Raw genomic sequence first — 14,907 nt, 5'->3', positions numbered from 1 at the left:
ATAGTTTTTGCGTAATTTGCAATTATTTAAATTCTTAATCTGTAAATCGATTTTAAAACAAAAGATGTAGTTAATTTAATGTCATTGTATGACCTTGTCATTTTAAGACAGTACGGTCTGGTAATTATCAAAAATATAAACATCCGTGTATGATATTCAAATTTAATTGTTCCTAAAAATGAACAATCTCGCTTTTTACGAAAGCCAGCTAGGTCCCCAGGATTGACAAATATGGATTTTTTAAATGGGGTTATATGTATTAAAAATATTGTATATGCTACACTTCCTACTACTCCAGATAATATGAAATTAAGAATTTCGAACGTTTTTGCGTCTATAACACCACGTATGTTAAATAATAAACATATTATTTGAAGATAAAATCGCTTGTTGTATTGCATAAGAAAGGAAACATTTTGAACATGTATTACATAACTGATCATTTTTTACTTACAGTAAGTAGTGGTTCATTTTGTATTATTTATGTATTAGTTTTAATAAAATTCTTTGTTTTGTTATGTATTTAATTATTTTCTATAACGAAAAAATTTATTTTACAAATCAGCAACTAAAATTTTACATTTTTATTTACAACTACACTCGTTTATACCAACTATGCCAAGATGATGGGTTTAAAAATCGAGAGTGACTCTAAAATAAATATTTTTAAAATCGATTTACCGTTTAAGAAAATTGTAAATTACGCAAAAACTATGACTCTTAGTTATAGAACATCCATATACCATTCGAGAGAGGAACCTGTGTTTAGTATAATAATTTATTAATATACGATGTTCTATTTACAATAAGCATCATATGTAAGCATCATATGACATTGAATAATCCGATAATGAATCTGTAAATTTTGAACACCCTGTAAATAAATGGGTAATAATCAATCATGGAATACATTAATTATAAGATAATTACCAGACCGTACTGTCATAAAATGACAATAAGATACAATGACATTAATTAACTACATCTTTTGTTTTAAAATTGATATACAGATTAAGAATTTAAATAATTGTAAATTACGCAAAAACTATGAGACCTAGGTATAGGACATTCATATACCATTCGAAATAGGTAAATTTGTTTAGTATAATTATTTACTAATATACATGGTGTTCCATTTAAACTAAGCATCATATGACTCAGTGAATAATCCAATAATGAAACTGTAAATTTTGAACACCCTGTAAATAAATTTGTAATATTCAATCATGGAATACATTCAACCAATATCCAACTATTTAGATGTAAAGGTAATTTTTTTATAATTTCTTAAATAACTTGAGAATAAGCCTTCTTTCAAAACTTTAAATTTTAAGAAAAGTCAACATAACTCAGAACACTCTGTACATAGGTATAGGGAAGCCTTATGAAACTATACCTTATTTTTTGCGGACAATTAAAAAATGCAATAAAATATAGGGTGTTCCATAAGAAAAAATATAACTTTGATACGCCGCAATTTATTGTGACACCCTGTATATTTTAAAATGTAGCTTTGATCGACTTACAAACTATTAATTTAAACATTTTTTCAAGTCTTTTACTATTTCGCTGTAATCTTCCGTCCCGTTAGTGGTGACTCACCCTGTATAATATATATCATTAACTTTGTTTTTCTCGATGCATATTTAAATTTCATCAGTGTTCTTAGACTTCCCATCTTTTTATTTCCCTTTGCCAATCTGGCATTCAATTCCCATTATTCCTGACCTTTCTCTTCTATAATAACCCCCAGATATGTAAAATGAACCACTCTCTCGAAATTATATTCCCTTGATTCATTCGATATGAAAGTAAACCGCCCTTCTTCTTTTGCAATTTTTTTACACTTATTGTACTTCCGAGTATAATGTACTTTGACTTCTCCTGGTTTGTTTCTAGGTCAAAATATTTTGTCTCCTTTTTATTTTTTTGTTAGAGTAGTAGGACCATCAGCGAAGGCCAGACATTGATGTTCATTGTTGAAGATGATCCCTATCGTTTTAACTAGGCTATTTCTGATTATTGTTTCAAATGCCAAATTAAACAGCACAGTCGATAATGGATCTCCTTCTCCTTGCCTAAGAACTCTGTTCGCTTCAAATTCGTCCGATGAGAATCATCTCCATACTACATGATTTCGTGTGCTATTCAGAATCATTCTTATTAACCTTATCAGTTTTGCGGGTATGCTCAAGGAGCTCAGTGCTTCATACATTTTATTTCTTCTTATCCTAATGATAGTCTTGTTTAAAATAAATAAACAACGCATGTTGTTCATATCATAGCAGGTACATAGTCTGGATTTCTTTTAGTGTAAAAATCTGATCTATCACTGATCTATTAGCTCTAAAATCGGCCTGATATTCACATAGTTTATCTTTAGCAAATCTGTTTATAAAAAAATATTCACCTAATTTATCATCAGCAAATATGTTGAGTCTTTCTCTTAGCATTCTGGCTAATACTCTGTAACAAGTATCCAACTAGCCATAAAAATTTTCTCAAATCTCCTAGACAGTGTGTTGGGAGTCCTCATCTCTCTAATTAATGATTCTTTTGAGAAAGGTAAATTTCCAGAGTGCCTAAAGACGGTCATCATTATTCCTCTTCATAAGGGTGGTGAAAAATCTAATGCCTGCATTACTACCGGTATTCTCCAAAATTATTGAGGTACTCATAAAAGCCCGACTCATGTCCTTTCTCGTTGATAATAATATTTTATCACAAAATTCGGCTTTTTAAATAATAAATGTACCACAGATGCCATGTTTTCTGTACTACATAAGGTTTATCAAGCATTAAACAATAATCTGCACACTGCCACTATTTTTTGTGGCACTTTTGTGCCAAAGCTTTTGATTGTGTAAATCACGACATTTTGATAAAAAAAAACTAGATTTCTGTGGAATTCGAGGTATTTCTTCGAACTAGTTTCAATCTTACTTGGATAATAGGAAACAACTGGTTAGAGCAAATGATACAGACTCTAGTCTCAAAAATGTTGTATGTGGGGTACCACAAAGTTCAGTATTGGGTCCTCTACTTTTCCTTATCTTTATTAATGACATCACTAGCTTAAAAATCGATGGAAAAGTTTTTCTTTTCGCTGATGACACCAGTATCACTTGGAGCAACTCAAATATCGCAACTCTTCATGCTACTATAACTTCTGATCTACTCACAATAAAATTCTGGTCCGATTCAAATTTACTCTCTTTTAACGTAGATAAAACAGTAGCATTATCCTATAAATAAAGGAGCTCTTCAACCCTTACCTCTTCATAACAGCCAGATCAGTATCGTTGATTCTGTAAAGTTTCTTGGTATTTTTTTAGATAGCAACCTAAATGGTCCCTTCATATTGATGTGTTAAGCAAGATGTCAAAGCAAATGTCCTCAGCTTGCTTTGCAATAAGATCTGTTTCGAAGGAAATTAATCTAGCCTCTTCCAAAATAACATATTTTTCTTTGTTCGAGTCCCATCTTCCATATGGTCTCCCTTTTTTGGTTCTGGTAGAGCTGTCCAATCCAATGTTATTTTTAAATTACAAAAAAGAGCAATAACATATCTGTTTGGCCTCAGAAGAATAACACATTGCAGAAGCTACTTCAAGGATTCTAACACTGCCTTCTTTATATATTTTAGAAACTGTTTGCTTAATTCGTAAACACCTACATGTCTTTCCAGCAAGACCTAGACATGACTATTCCACCAGAAATTCTACCTTTGACATCTATTTACCGATCCCGTCCAGTGAGTTAGTAAAGAAATCTATATTATATTCTGCAAAAAACTTTACAACTCCTTCTATAACTTAAATCTGCAACATCATTCCCCCAGTTCCATAAAATGACAAAAGCCTATTTATCTGAAAGACCATGTTATTCAATAGCAGAGTTTCTTAACTTAACCAATAACTAAGAAAGTACTACATATGCAGCAGCTTAACTTAACTTAATAAATTTCTTAAGGTAGATTATGCAATTTGCAATTTTTTAAAATTTTGCAATAGATTGTTACTGTTTTTGTTTCACTTCATTATATTTTATTTATATTGACGATTTATATAATTTTAGTAAATTGTATTTGTTATTGTTCTTATTTATGTTTCTTGTAAGCTTGGTCTATAAAATTGTTAAATTTTTCATACCAATAAAGCATATTTCTAACAGAGCAACACCTCTGTAATTTTCACATTCCAATATATCCCCCTTTTTGTAGAAGGGGCATTATGAAGCTTTGTTCCAATCTTTGGGTAAATTGTCCTTATCCCATAACCTCTTGATAAGCCTCCATTCTTTAGTATTTCCGCAGCTGTTTTATTTTCTCCCGGTTTTTTGTTATTTCTGAGCCCATTGATTTATACTTTTAAATCTCTACTTCACTAGGCAATTATATTATTATTCCATCATCGTCTATAAGGAAATTTTCATTCTCATTTGTATTTTGCCCATTCAGTGTTCACTAAAATGTCTCTCCCATATACCCATTACTGATTCTTTTTTACTCGTACGTGTTCAATTTTCATTTTTCATGTATGAATTGAAGGGTTTAATGTGAAACAATAACAAGCCTCAAAAAGGTAGAAGTCAGGATATTTGACTTTGAATGTTAAAAATAATATTAAAAAATCAAGTAACAACTTTTATTGTTTTAAAAATGAATAACCATTTTCAATTTCATTGCAAAACGAAAATATAGCCGCATCATATTCTAGTCGAATCAGAGAGTGCAGCAAGCACCTCTACCGGTTTCGAAACTTATTAGTCTCTCATCAGGAGGTACATAATATGCTGCTCTCTCTGATCCAACCAAAACAAACCCCGGCGTGCAGTCACGGATTGCAACGAACGAAATTGCATAGATGCCCTAGCGGCAACTGCTAGCAAAAGACTAGTTTTCAATCTAATGGCATATAAAACAACATAATGTTACTCTACATCCCACCAGACTGAAAATAATGGAAACCTTCTCTGGTTACACCTCCGTGGCTTCTACAATTTGCCAGACATACGGATGCTGAGACTAAGGAAGATGAGGGAATTTTACAATTTATAATTCACGTCCCATCTGCTCAGCGCGGTAAAGTTCCAACGAGAATGGTTCCCTTCGTACTCCAATCAGAGTAAACATGTAAATCAAAAATGAATAACCATTTTCAATTTCCCATTGTTTTCCCAGGTTCCATGAAGGTTCCCATTGTTTTCAGTCTGATGGGATGTAGAGTAACATTATGTTGTTTTATATGCCATTAGATTGAAAACTAGTCTTGCTATCAGTTGCCGCTAGGGCATCTATGCCATTTCGTTCGTTGCAATCCGTGACTGCACGTCGGGGTTTGTTTTGGTTGGATCAGAGAGAGCAGCATATGTACCTCCTGATGTTTCGAAACCGGTAGAGGTGCTTCTGCACTCTCTGGACTAGCATATGATGCGGCTGTATTTTCGTTTTGCAACGAAATTGAAAATGGTTATTCATTTTTTATTTACATGTTTACTCTGATTGGTGTACGAAGGGAGCCATTCTCGTTGGAACTTTACCGCGCTGAGCAGATGGGACGTGAATTTTAAATTGTAAAATTCCCTCATCTTCCTTAGTCTCAGCATTCGTATGACTTGCAAATTCTAGAAGCCTCGGAGGTGTAACCAGAGAAGGTTCCCATTGTTTTCAGTCTGTGAACACTAACTCTTTTTGAACTCATGTGTGGCTTGTCATTGTTTCACATTAAGCCCTTCAATTATAGTTCTGGTACCCCCTTTCGGTCTTTTTAACTTCTTGATAAAACTACTCTATTTCTTTTTTCTGAAATCTTTCCTGTATTTCTTGTATTATTTTTTTCGTTATATTCTCTTTTTTTTTCAGGTTACATAGTTGAAATTAACGAGAGCGTTAAAGAAGACCCAGATCTTTTAGTACGTGATCCGAAAGGAAAGGGATTTGTAGCCATTTTAAAATTGAAGGGGCAACACGGTCAGCTAGATGAAATTCTGAATAATATGCCTTTGTTAACGGAAGAAGAATATGAAAAAACCCTAAGAGATAGAAATGAAACAAACAATGCAGCAATTGACTAATAATTCGCTTGACGATATTTTAATTATATTTTATACTTATATATGATACTTATATATTTTTGTATTATTACCATATTTCCATTATTACCATTTTTATATTATTACCTGTATTACTAACCTGTTATTACCTACCTGTTTTACCTGTTATTACATACGTACAAGTTTATGTAAAACATTGTAAAACAGTAAAATATTCAAGGGCGGCTGTGGCAGGGAGGCGCTAGAGGCACTGCCCTCCCACTGGCTCACTTAACACATTGCGTGCCACGCTTTAATCGGGTTACTACTCTTAGGGGCCATTGATATGCACAGCCATGCAAATTAGGTGTACATATATCAAAAATGAGTGACGTGGCCCCTGGCAAAACACCTGTGTCTCTCATAAGGGTGCGCCAAACCTCTGTCTGGTCTTCTTTGATTACGGCTAAACTGGGATATACAAAAAAATGTTTAGAACAAAACTAATGTATATCAAAACCGTCTATAATTTAAAATTATTTTCGATTATACAGGGTGAGTCAGAACCACGGTACGAACCAAAGTTGTGTTTTTTTAAAATGGAACACCCTATATATTAAATCATTTTTAAATATAGTTTTTAACAATATAAAAAATTTGTATAAGGTTTTATAGGTCTAAAGTTAATAATTTTCGAAATATTTACATTTTTATTGAGAAAAAGGGTAATATTTATAGGGCTGTGGATTATGTTTCCAAGGTAATAAAAATTTAAGTGGTAGGTCAAAGTTTTTATAATATAGTGTGGTTTTTAAATAATTTAATATCTTTTACTTATAGCCATAAAATATACAGGGTAATCACTATTTGCAAATACAAAATTTTCTCATTTTTTTTAAATGGAACACCCTGTATATTAGTATTGCATTTTGTAGTAAATATTACAACCTTTCTTTTGGTATAAGGTTGTATGTACATAGTATGTTTGGTTTTGTAAATATTTAAAAAAGAACTATAGATTTTAATTAAATTTTTTTGCAAAAAAAAATTTAATCTGATTTTAGAAATATGTATACACTAAAATATCAAAGATGAAAATAAAAACGTAATTAAAGATTAAAATAAAGCGTATGCAAGTGCAACTTAATTGAATTTAATAACTTTAAAATTATGTTACAAACAATATTTTACCATACTAATAAGTAATTAATATGGATAAATTCATTATTAAATTAAACAACCAATTTTAAAATCTACCCTACAAATTTTTCTACCCTAGTAACTTTATTGCAATTTTGTTAGTTAAATTGTATTTATGAGTAAGATCAGTTAATAACTTTTTAATTTACCTACATCTTGAGAACGAAAGTATGCTTTGAAACAAATGAACGTTATAGAAGTATATTATTATGAAGTAAATAGTATCTATGTAGTCGTGTCTCAAAAGCTGGTAATAATTTCTAATGGTTTCGCCCAAAACAAATGTCATATCCACCAATAATTGTTCGGTTGAAAAGTTAAAATTTAAATTATAAAAAATTGTTACGAAAATTTCAACTACAAAAGTATTATCAGCTATTGTGACACCATTTAATACTATTTATATTAATAAATAATTTGGCTGATACATTTAACATTAATTTGTTTCAAAGCATAGTTTATAATTATTATGTTCTCAAGATGTAAGTAAATTTAAAAGGTAAATTAAAAGTTTAACTGATCTTACTCGTAAATACAATATAACTAACAATTAATTTGGTACAGGAAAGTTGCTGTGGTAGAAAAATTACTAGGGTAGATATCAAATTTGGTTGTTTATTAAATTTAGTAACTAATTTTTGCATTCATTAGTATGGTAAAATATTTTTTGTAAAATAATTTTAAGTTATTAAATCAATTGAATTGTACTAGTATACGATTTATTTTAATCTTTAATTACGTTTTTATTTTCATAATTGATATTTTAATGTATGTTTCTAAAACCAGATTATAATTATTTTTTTTGCAAAAAAATGTTTAATAAAAAATGCTCAAAAACGTAAAATCTATAGTTTTTTTTTTTTTAAATATCTACAAAACGAAACATGCTAGGTACATACAATCTTATACCAAGAGAAAGGTTGTAATATTTACTACAAAAGGCAATACTAATATACAGGGTGTCCCATTTAAAAAAAAATCAGAAAATTTTGTATTTGCAAATAGTGATCACACTGTATATTTTATGGCTATATGTCAAATATGTTAATTTTTTAAAAAATAACAGTATACTAAAAAAATTTTGACATGTCATTTAAATTTTTATTACCTTGAAAGCCTAATTCACAGCCCTTTGAACATTACCATTTTTCTCAATAAAAGTGTACATATTTCGAAAATTGTTAACTTTAGGCCTATAATACCGTATATAAATTCTTAATATTTTTAAAAAAATATTTAAAAATGATTTAATATATAGGGTGTTCCATTTAAAAAAACATAACTTTGGTTCGTACCGTCGTTCTGACTCACCCTGTATAATCAAAATTAATTTTAAATTATAGACAGCTTCGATATACATTAATTTTGTTAAAAACATTTTTTTGTATATCCCATAATTTGGCCGTAATCAAAGAAAACCAGAGGTTTGGCGCACCCTGTATAAGCGACGTGGCACGCAATATGTTAATGTAGTAGATATCTGATACAATTTATTTTGAATGAATTTTTCTTTATTTAAAAAGCTAACAAATATGAAGGGTAAGGGGGAAGAACGATGAATGTCTATCTGCAAGCATTTTCGATAAAATGAGAAACAAAATTACATATTCATTGTTTTTACCTCTTGCGCCCAATCTTGTGACGTGATTAAAGACGATTATCATCTTTATTTCCCCTTGTCCATTCACAGGTTGATAGTACACTTTCTAAGCTAACAGATTGCACAAAAATCTCAAAATGGCCAAAAATTGACATTCATCGTTTTTCCCTCTGACTCCTTCATATTCAGTCGACGCGACGCTCCAAAACGTATACAAATATATTTTAATTAACAGCGTTCACCCGCAAATATGATTAAAATCTACTACACAGTGTAGTTTTTAATCATGCCCGCACCCGACGATGGGCTCTTTTTCGAGCGACCGGTCCACTATTGTCAAGTTAAGAAAATATCGGGCGCTAGATGATGACTTGCCGTGTGCGAAATAAAAAATATCCTCAGATGGAGTTAGTAACTGGCAACGTTACGGTATTTGCCTTAGCAATCGGTATCGCATCAGTATACTTCACATTGGACACCGCCCGAGCGTCGTTTTTGGTCAGTAATTGTACAATTCTTAATTTTGAACTCATTGTTGATATCCATAATTCAATATGACAACAAATACTTTGGACTTCGAAAAACGTTTAAACATAAAACAACTTGGACCTCCTAGACCAAAATTGGGCATAATTCAGGCGGGACAAAGTGGTAATACAACTTTTAATCAAAAATTCAATGAGAAACATTATTTGAACAAAGTGAAGAAAAGTATATTAAAGTGTGTAAATATATTTATTTTCAAATTCCCATTCAACATATTTATTTTCCTTAGCTAAGCGCTTTCGACAAAAATGACATAGTCAGAGCTAATGCTACAATAAAAATGAAAATAATGAGCAGAAATTATTTGTGCAGAGCTAATGCTACAAATAATGAGCAAAAATTATTTTTGCTCATTAGTTTCATTTGCTCATATTATCTTCGTTTCTTATTCTGTCCAATTTCGTTTTTCCTTCTGTTTTTCTCAGCTGCTGCATCTCCGCTGCGTTTATTGTACCGTCTAGTTTTGCATTGTTTACCCATGTCTCACTTGCATATCGTCTGTGTCGTTCTTATACGTTGTAACCCACAAAAATTGGAAAATGCGTTTTTTGCAGATTTGTATAATGTAAAGCTAACCTCGCATGTTCAAAGAACCTTGTAAGCCATACTTCATTAAATAGCTTTTAGCCATATTATTAAATAGGTTTTCTAATAGCTTGTATCCTCATTGCTGAGAGTATGAATAGCAATAGCTTTTCTTGTCTCCTGAACAATCGTGATTTTGGGGTTACGAGGTATTAGAAAGACACATATGATATAATATTAAAGTTGGTACAGATATTGCATTGTATACCTTCAGTTTTATTTCTTTATCCATTTCCTCCTTTCCAAATATTGTTTTATTTAGTGCATACCCAGATAGCACAAGTACGTTTTATGGACGTACATCTGTGTACATTGGAACGTCCAATGGACGTCCCGCTAAGGTACAATGGACGTCCAACGAACGTCCAGAGTTCACAAAATTGGACGTCCATAGAACGTCCGCTACAAACGTACAGTGTACGTTGTTGAAGCTTTCAGTGTACATTTTATGTACATTCAATGTACATCTGATGTACATTCAAATACGTCTTATGGACATTTTTGTAGGGCACTTTTCAGAAAGCAGTCTAGTGTCCATAATTTTTTGAATACATACATAGCAAAAAGCCTTTAGGTATAGGAAATAGTTCCTATAATACTAAACTTATATTTTAAAATATTACACAAAATACCTTTTTTATTTCTCTTTATTATAACTTTATTATGTATAGGTACTTTATAATAGGAACTTGATTAATGCACGACTGCACTTGCACGATAAACAGCAAACACAAAGATATCACAGGATGAATTATATTGTATGTAATAACTTAATAAAGACAAAATTCAGATAATGGCGCCCTATGATGCATGCACATTAAAAGAGGTTTATTTCTGTTCTGTTCCTTCTAAACATTATTTCTTAGAACTTAGAGTCAGTACGGTTGTATATTGCAAGCGGGTTTGCCATTCTGTGAATTATCATAAATAAATCCTCCTTCGGTATTCCACAACAATTATTAACAGCGATAATCCCCTAAAAGTACCTGCCTAGTACTACCTTTTACGACCGATAGCGTGAAGAGCGACAACGTTGTCAAGAAAATTCTCATTTAGTTTGGCGGGAAATTTAAGAGTTACAATATGCACATTTAAGATTTAAATTGGTAGTGTCTAATTATTGTAAGTTCTATAATTACCGATGCGCGGTGTAGCTCCGTTATTCTGAAAAAATTTTAGTGGTTCAGTGTTTTAATTCGATGATGAAAAAATATGTGACTACATTAGAAGCTTCTTGTATTCTACTAATAATATTGCTTTGATTAAAACAAGAAGCTATATATAATTACTCATAATAATACTCGCATTTTGTGTAAAATCTCCATGGACCACAAATGGATGTCCAATGTACGTTGAAATCAAACGTCCAATGGACGTACATAGTACGTCCAGTTTGGTCCATGGACGTTTGGACTTTAAATGTACGTTATATGGACGTCCATCGGACGTTGTGTGCTATATGGGTAGTAGATCTTATTTGTTTTTTTCGTCCTGTATGAGATTTATCGATCTAGCTTTCCATCCTCTGATATTATTGCTCCCAGGTATTCAAACTTCGAGACTGTTTCTATTATTTCGTTTTTGCACCTAAATATCGTTTGGTTTATAGCTTCCCTTTTCGTTTGGGTTACTATCATGGTATTCGTTTTCTTTACATTTACCTCCATTTTCAAATTTTCTATTTCTTCCACCCAGATATCGATTAATTTTTACATTTTCTCTTTATCGCCTGCCATTATTACTAGGTCATCTGCATATAGTAATCCCTCCATTCTCACTGGTACTAAATTCCTATACCCTATTGTTGACTAATTACCTTGACCATCTTTTAGCTCTCTTCATTACTCTATCCATTACTAATATAAATAAAACTGGGCTGAGACTGTCCCCTTGTTTTATTCCTCTCCTTAGGTTTATTATTGGCTATCTGTTTCCGTTTATTTGTACTTTAGCGAGTACGTTTCTATATGTAATTTTTACCACGCTTACTATCTTATGCGGGATTTGCAGGTCTTCCATTACTGACCATATTACTTCTCTATTTATAGAATCAAAAGCAGCTTTACTATAAACGTAATATTTAAGTCTTCTATTTCGTTTTTCCTTTCAATTATATTTCTCAGTATGTATATATATTATCTGTTGTTCCTCTTTCCTTCCTAAAAGCCGCTTGTTCTTCTTCTAGTTTTCCTTCCAGTTCTTTCCTGAGCTTCCGTTCTATTATCACGGTGTAGACTTTATATGCCACTGATGATAAGCATATAGTCCTATAGTTATCACATTCCGCTTCATCTCCTTTCTTGTGTATTGGTATCAATAAATTTTCTTCCCAGTCTTTCGGTATCGTTTCTGTTCTCCATGCTTCCCTCATTATTTCCAGTAGCCAAAGTTTGCCTCGTTCCCCCACGTACTTCATTATCTTCGGATCTATGTCATCGACACCTCCCTCTTTTCCAATCTTTATTCTTGCCTATCCTTCAATATTTTTGATATGAATTTCGTCTACTCGATTGTCCCTATCCTCTTCTCTTTCCTGCTGCCCTCTCTCCTCATTTGGTTGGTTGCTTGCCTCGAATTTTTCTTTATAGTGCTTATTCCATATGGTTAATATGTCCTGTATGTTTGTTTTCAATTCATTTCGCTCATTTCTAATTCCTCTTATTTGTTTCCTTTTTGTTCCTTTCATGCTTCTTATTTTATTCCAAAATTGTTTATTGTTATTCCCAAAACCTTCAATGGTTCAATTCTTCACCAAATTCCTTCCAGCTCTTCTTCTTCGCGTCTTTTAGTAGTTCTTTCACTATATTTCTCTGTCTTCTGTATTCGTCTCTGTCTTGCTCTTCATTTGTGTTTATGTATCGCTTCCACAATTCTTTCTTCTTTTTTACTGCTTGCTTTATTTCCTTATTCCAGCATCCAGTTCTTTTATTATTTTTCTAATTCTTTCTTATTCCACATACTTATTTTGCAGTGTTCCATAACGTGCCTCTCAATTTTTTCCATCTCTCTTCCATATTTCCTCATTGTTTTCATGCTGTTCCAGTATTTTATCTGTCTCTCTTTGGTATAACTTCCTCATTTCCATATTTTTCATCTTATGTATTGCTATTCTTGTATATCGAGGACTCTATATTTCCAATAGTTTCTGTAATTCTTTCAAAAGTATTAATGTTATTCGCAAGCAAGTGTTATTCGTCGTTAAAATTCACAGGTCTGATTATCCTTGCTTATTCTGATTTTATGATATATGTACTTTTCTGTCAATTCGACCACTTGATTTTTCTAGACTTGAATAGTTCCACGGTGTCGAAGGCTTTGTGAAAGTCCACGAAGATAAGTACCAGTGATCTGTTATAATGTTATATCGATTTTTCTCTTACGATTTTTACTGCTTGTAGGTGATCGTTTGTTCCGAATTTTGAGCGGAAGCCAGCTTGTTCTCGGGGCTGGTAGAAATCCAACTTTTTTTTAGTCATTTAATTATTCCGGTAACCACACATCGATTTTTACATGCAACACCTAGAGGCTTGCCCCTTTTTGGATTGTGGTCAGAATGATGTCAGGAAAAAAGTCTACTATAGAAAAATGTGGGGAAATGCATAGTTGGATTTTAAAGTGCATAAAATGCATCCAAAAGTGCATAAACATGTCAAATACAGCATCTAGAGACTAAAAATCGATTTATTCCGGTGTTTTTAGTTCTAAATGCCCTGCTTTAAATTACCCCACCACAGTAGCGCTAATATCCTATGCAAGCACCATCACCAATGAAAAAATATTAAAGATTTAGTATTCTTTAGATTCTTATCAGTTCTCATTCTGATAGAATTTATAATATTAACTCTTTTCATTAGGTATTACCGTTGATTGATGTATTTAATATTTCAATCAACGATATTACAGATATTTCATGAAATCGGCAAAGCTGTAAGAAGATTGTCGGTTCATGAATTTACTGGCTCCGTTACAGTTTCCTTCTTTGAAAACCATAACATATGTTACAGTTCAAGTTGATTCTCAGTTAGAGTTGACTTTTCCTAGTTCGAGTCAACTCCAACTGAAACGAGCAGTAAAAGTTGATTTGAAAAATTTAAATCAACTTTTACTAGTTGAAGTTGACTCTACCTAACTCTTGTTAGTAAAAGTAGATTATACAATTTATACGAGTGTAATCTCACGTGCATTTTTGATGAGTGTGCGTCTCTTTGTTTTGACCGTTTCAACTACTTATTAGTCCAAGCTGTAACGTCGCCCCCGTTAGGTAAATTATTCTGATTCGATTTTTTTGCACAAACTTACTCAAACAAATACATCTTTATAACAAATACACAGTGTCAGGCGGCACCGCGGTCGAAAAATTGTTTAACCAATTTTTGTTAACCAAATTCACAAAAATAATTCTTATCTACTCTACCTCGTATTATGTATAAGTTTTTATTGTGTGAAAATTATAAATATAGATAGCAGTACATGAAGGATTTAAAGTGTGCCTGAAGTAATAATGTATTTTAAATGGGATATACTTTTCGCACTGTTTTTAGCACACTTTCATATAATCAAATTTCCTTAACTTTCGCCTTGTCATGGTGATGACATTGACATATGACATGTGAGCAATGAATTACAAAACAAGTTTTGACAGTTTTATGGTTTGACAGAAGTTTGAATTTTTAAATGTCAAAGTTCTAAAAAATTGTAAAATAGGAATGTATTCCAGTGACGAAGAGAGTTTTTTTATTTGTTTTTTGGTAGGTAAAATATTGTATGAAACTGTGCGTTAAATACTTTTTGCGCACTTAGGCAATGTATAGCACTCGGCCCGCTCGTGCTCTAAACATCGCGTGCGTGCGCAAAAAGCATACTTCACGAACTGTTTTATAAATAACTAATATTTCACTCCGGACAAATTTTTTTAGATTATTTTGATCATTCGGAACAAAAAA

At 31.9% G+C, this 14,907-nt stretch overlaps 1 protein-coding gene across 2 annotated transcripts in view; it reads left to right on the top strand.

Annotated features, from left to right (window-relative positions):
• Positions 1 to 6,176, top strand: part of LOC114325142 (protein Abitram) — a 187,100-nt gene extending 180,924 nt beyond the window's left edge. For both annotated transcript variants that reach the window (XM_028273094.2, XM_028273093.2), the window contains one exon: positions 5,864 to 6,176. In XM_028273094.2, the coding sequence (XP_028128895.1) occupies positions 5,864 to 6,075 (212 nt within the window). In that variant the 3' untranslated portion in view covers positions 6,076 to 6,176. The remainder of the gene's footprint in view (positions 1 to 5,863) is intronic.
• The last annotated feature ends 8,731 nt before the right edge of the window (positions 6,177 to 14,907 follow it).

Source organism: Diabrotica virgifera, chromosome 10 (assembly GCF_917563875.1).
Source record: "Diabrotica virgifera virgifera chromosome 10, PGI_DIABVI_V3a".
Classification (NCBI taxonomy): domain Eukaryota; kingdom Metazoa; phylum Arthropoda; class Insecta; order Coleoptera; family Chrysomelidae; genus Diabrotica; species Diabrotica virgifera.
This window is presented reverse-complemented; position numbering and strand designations above follow the sequence as displayed.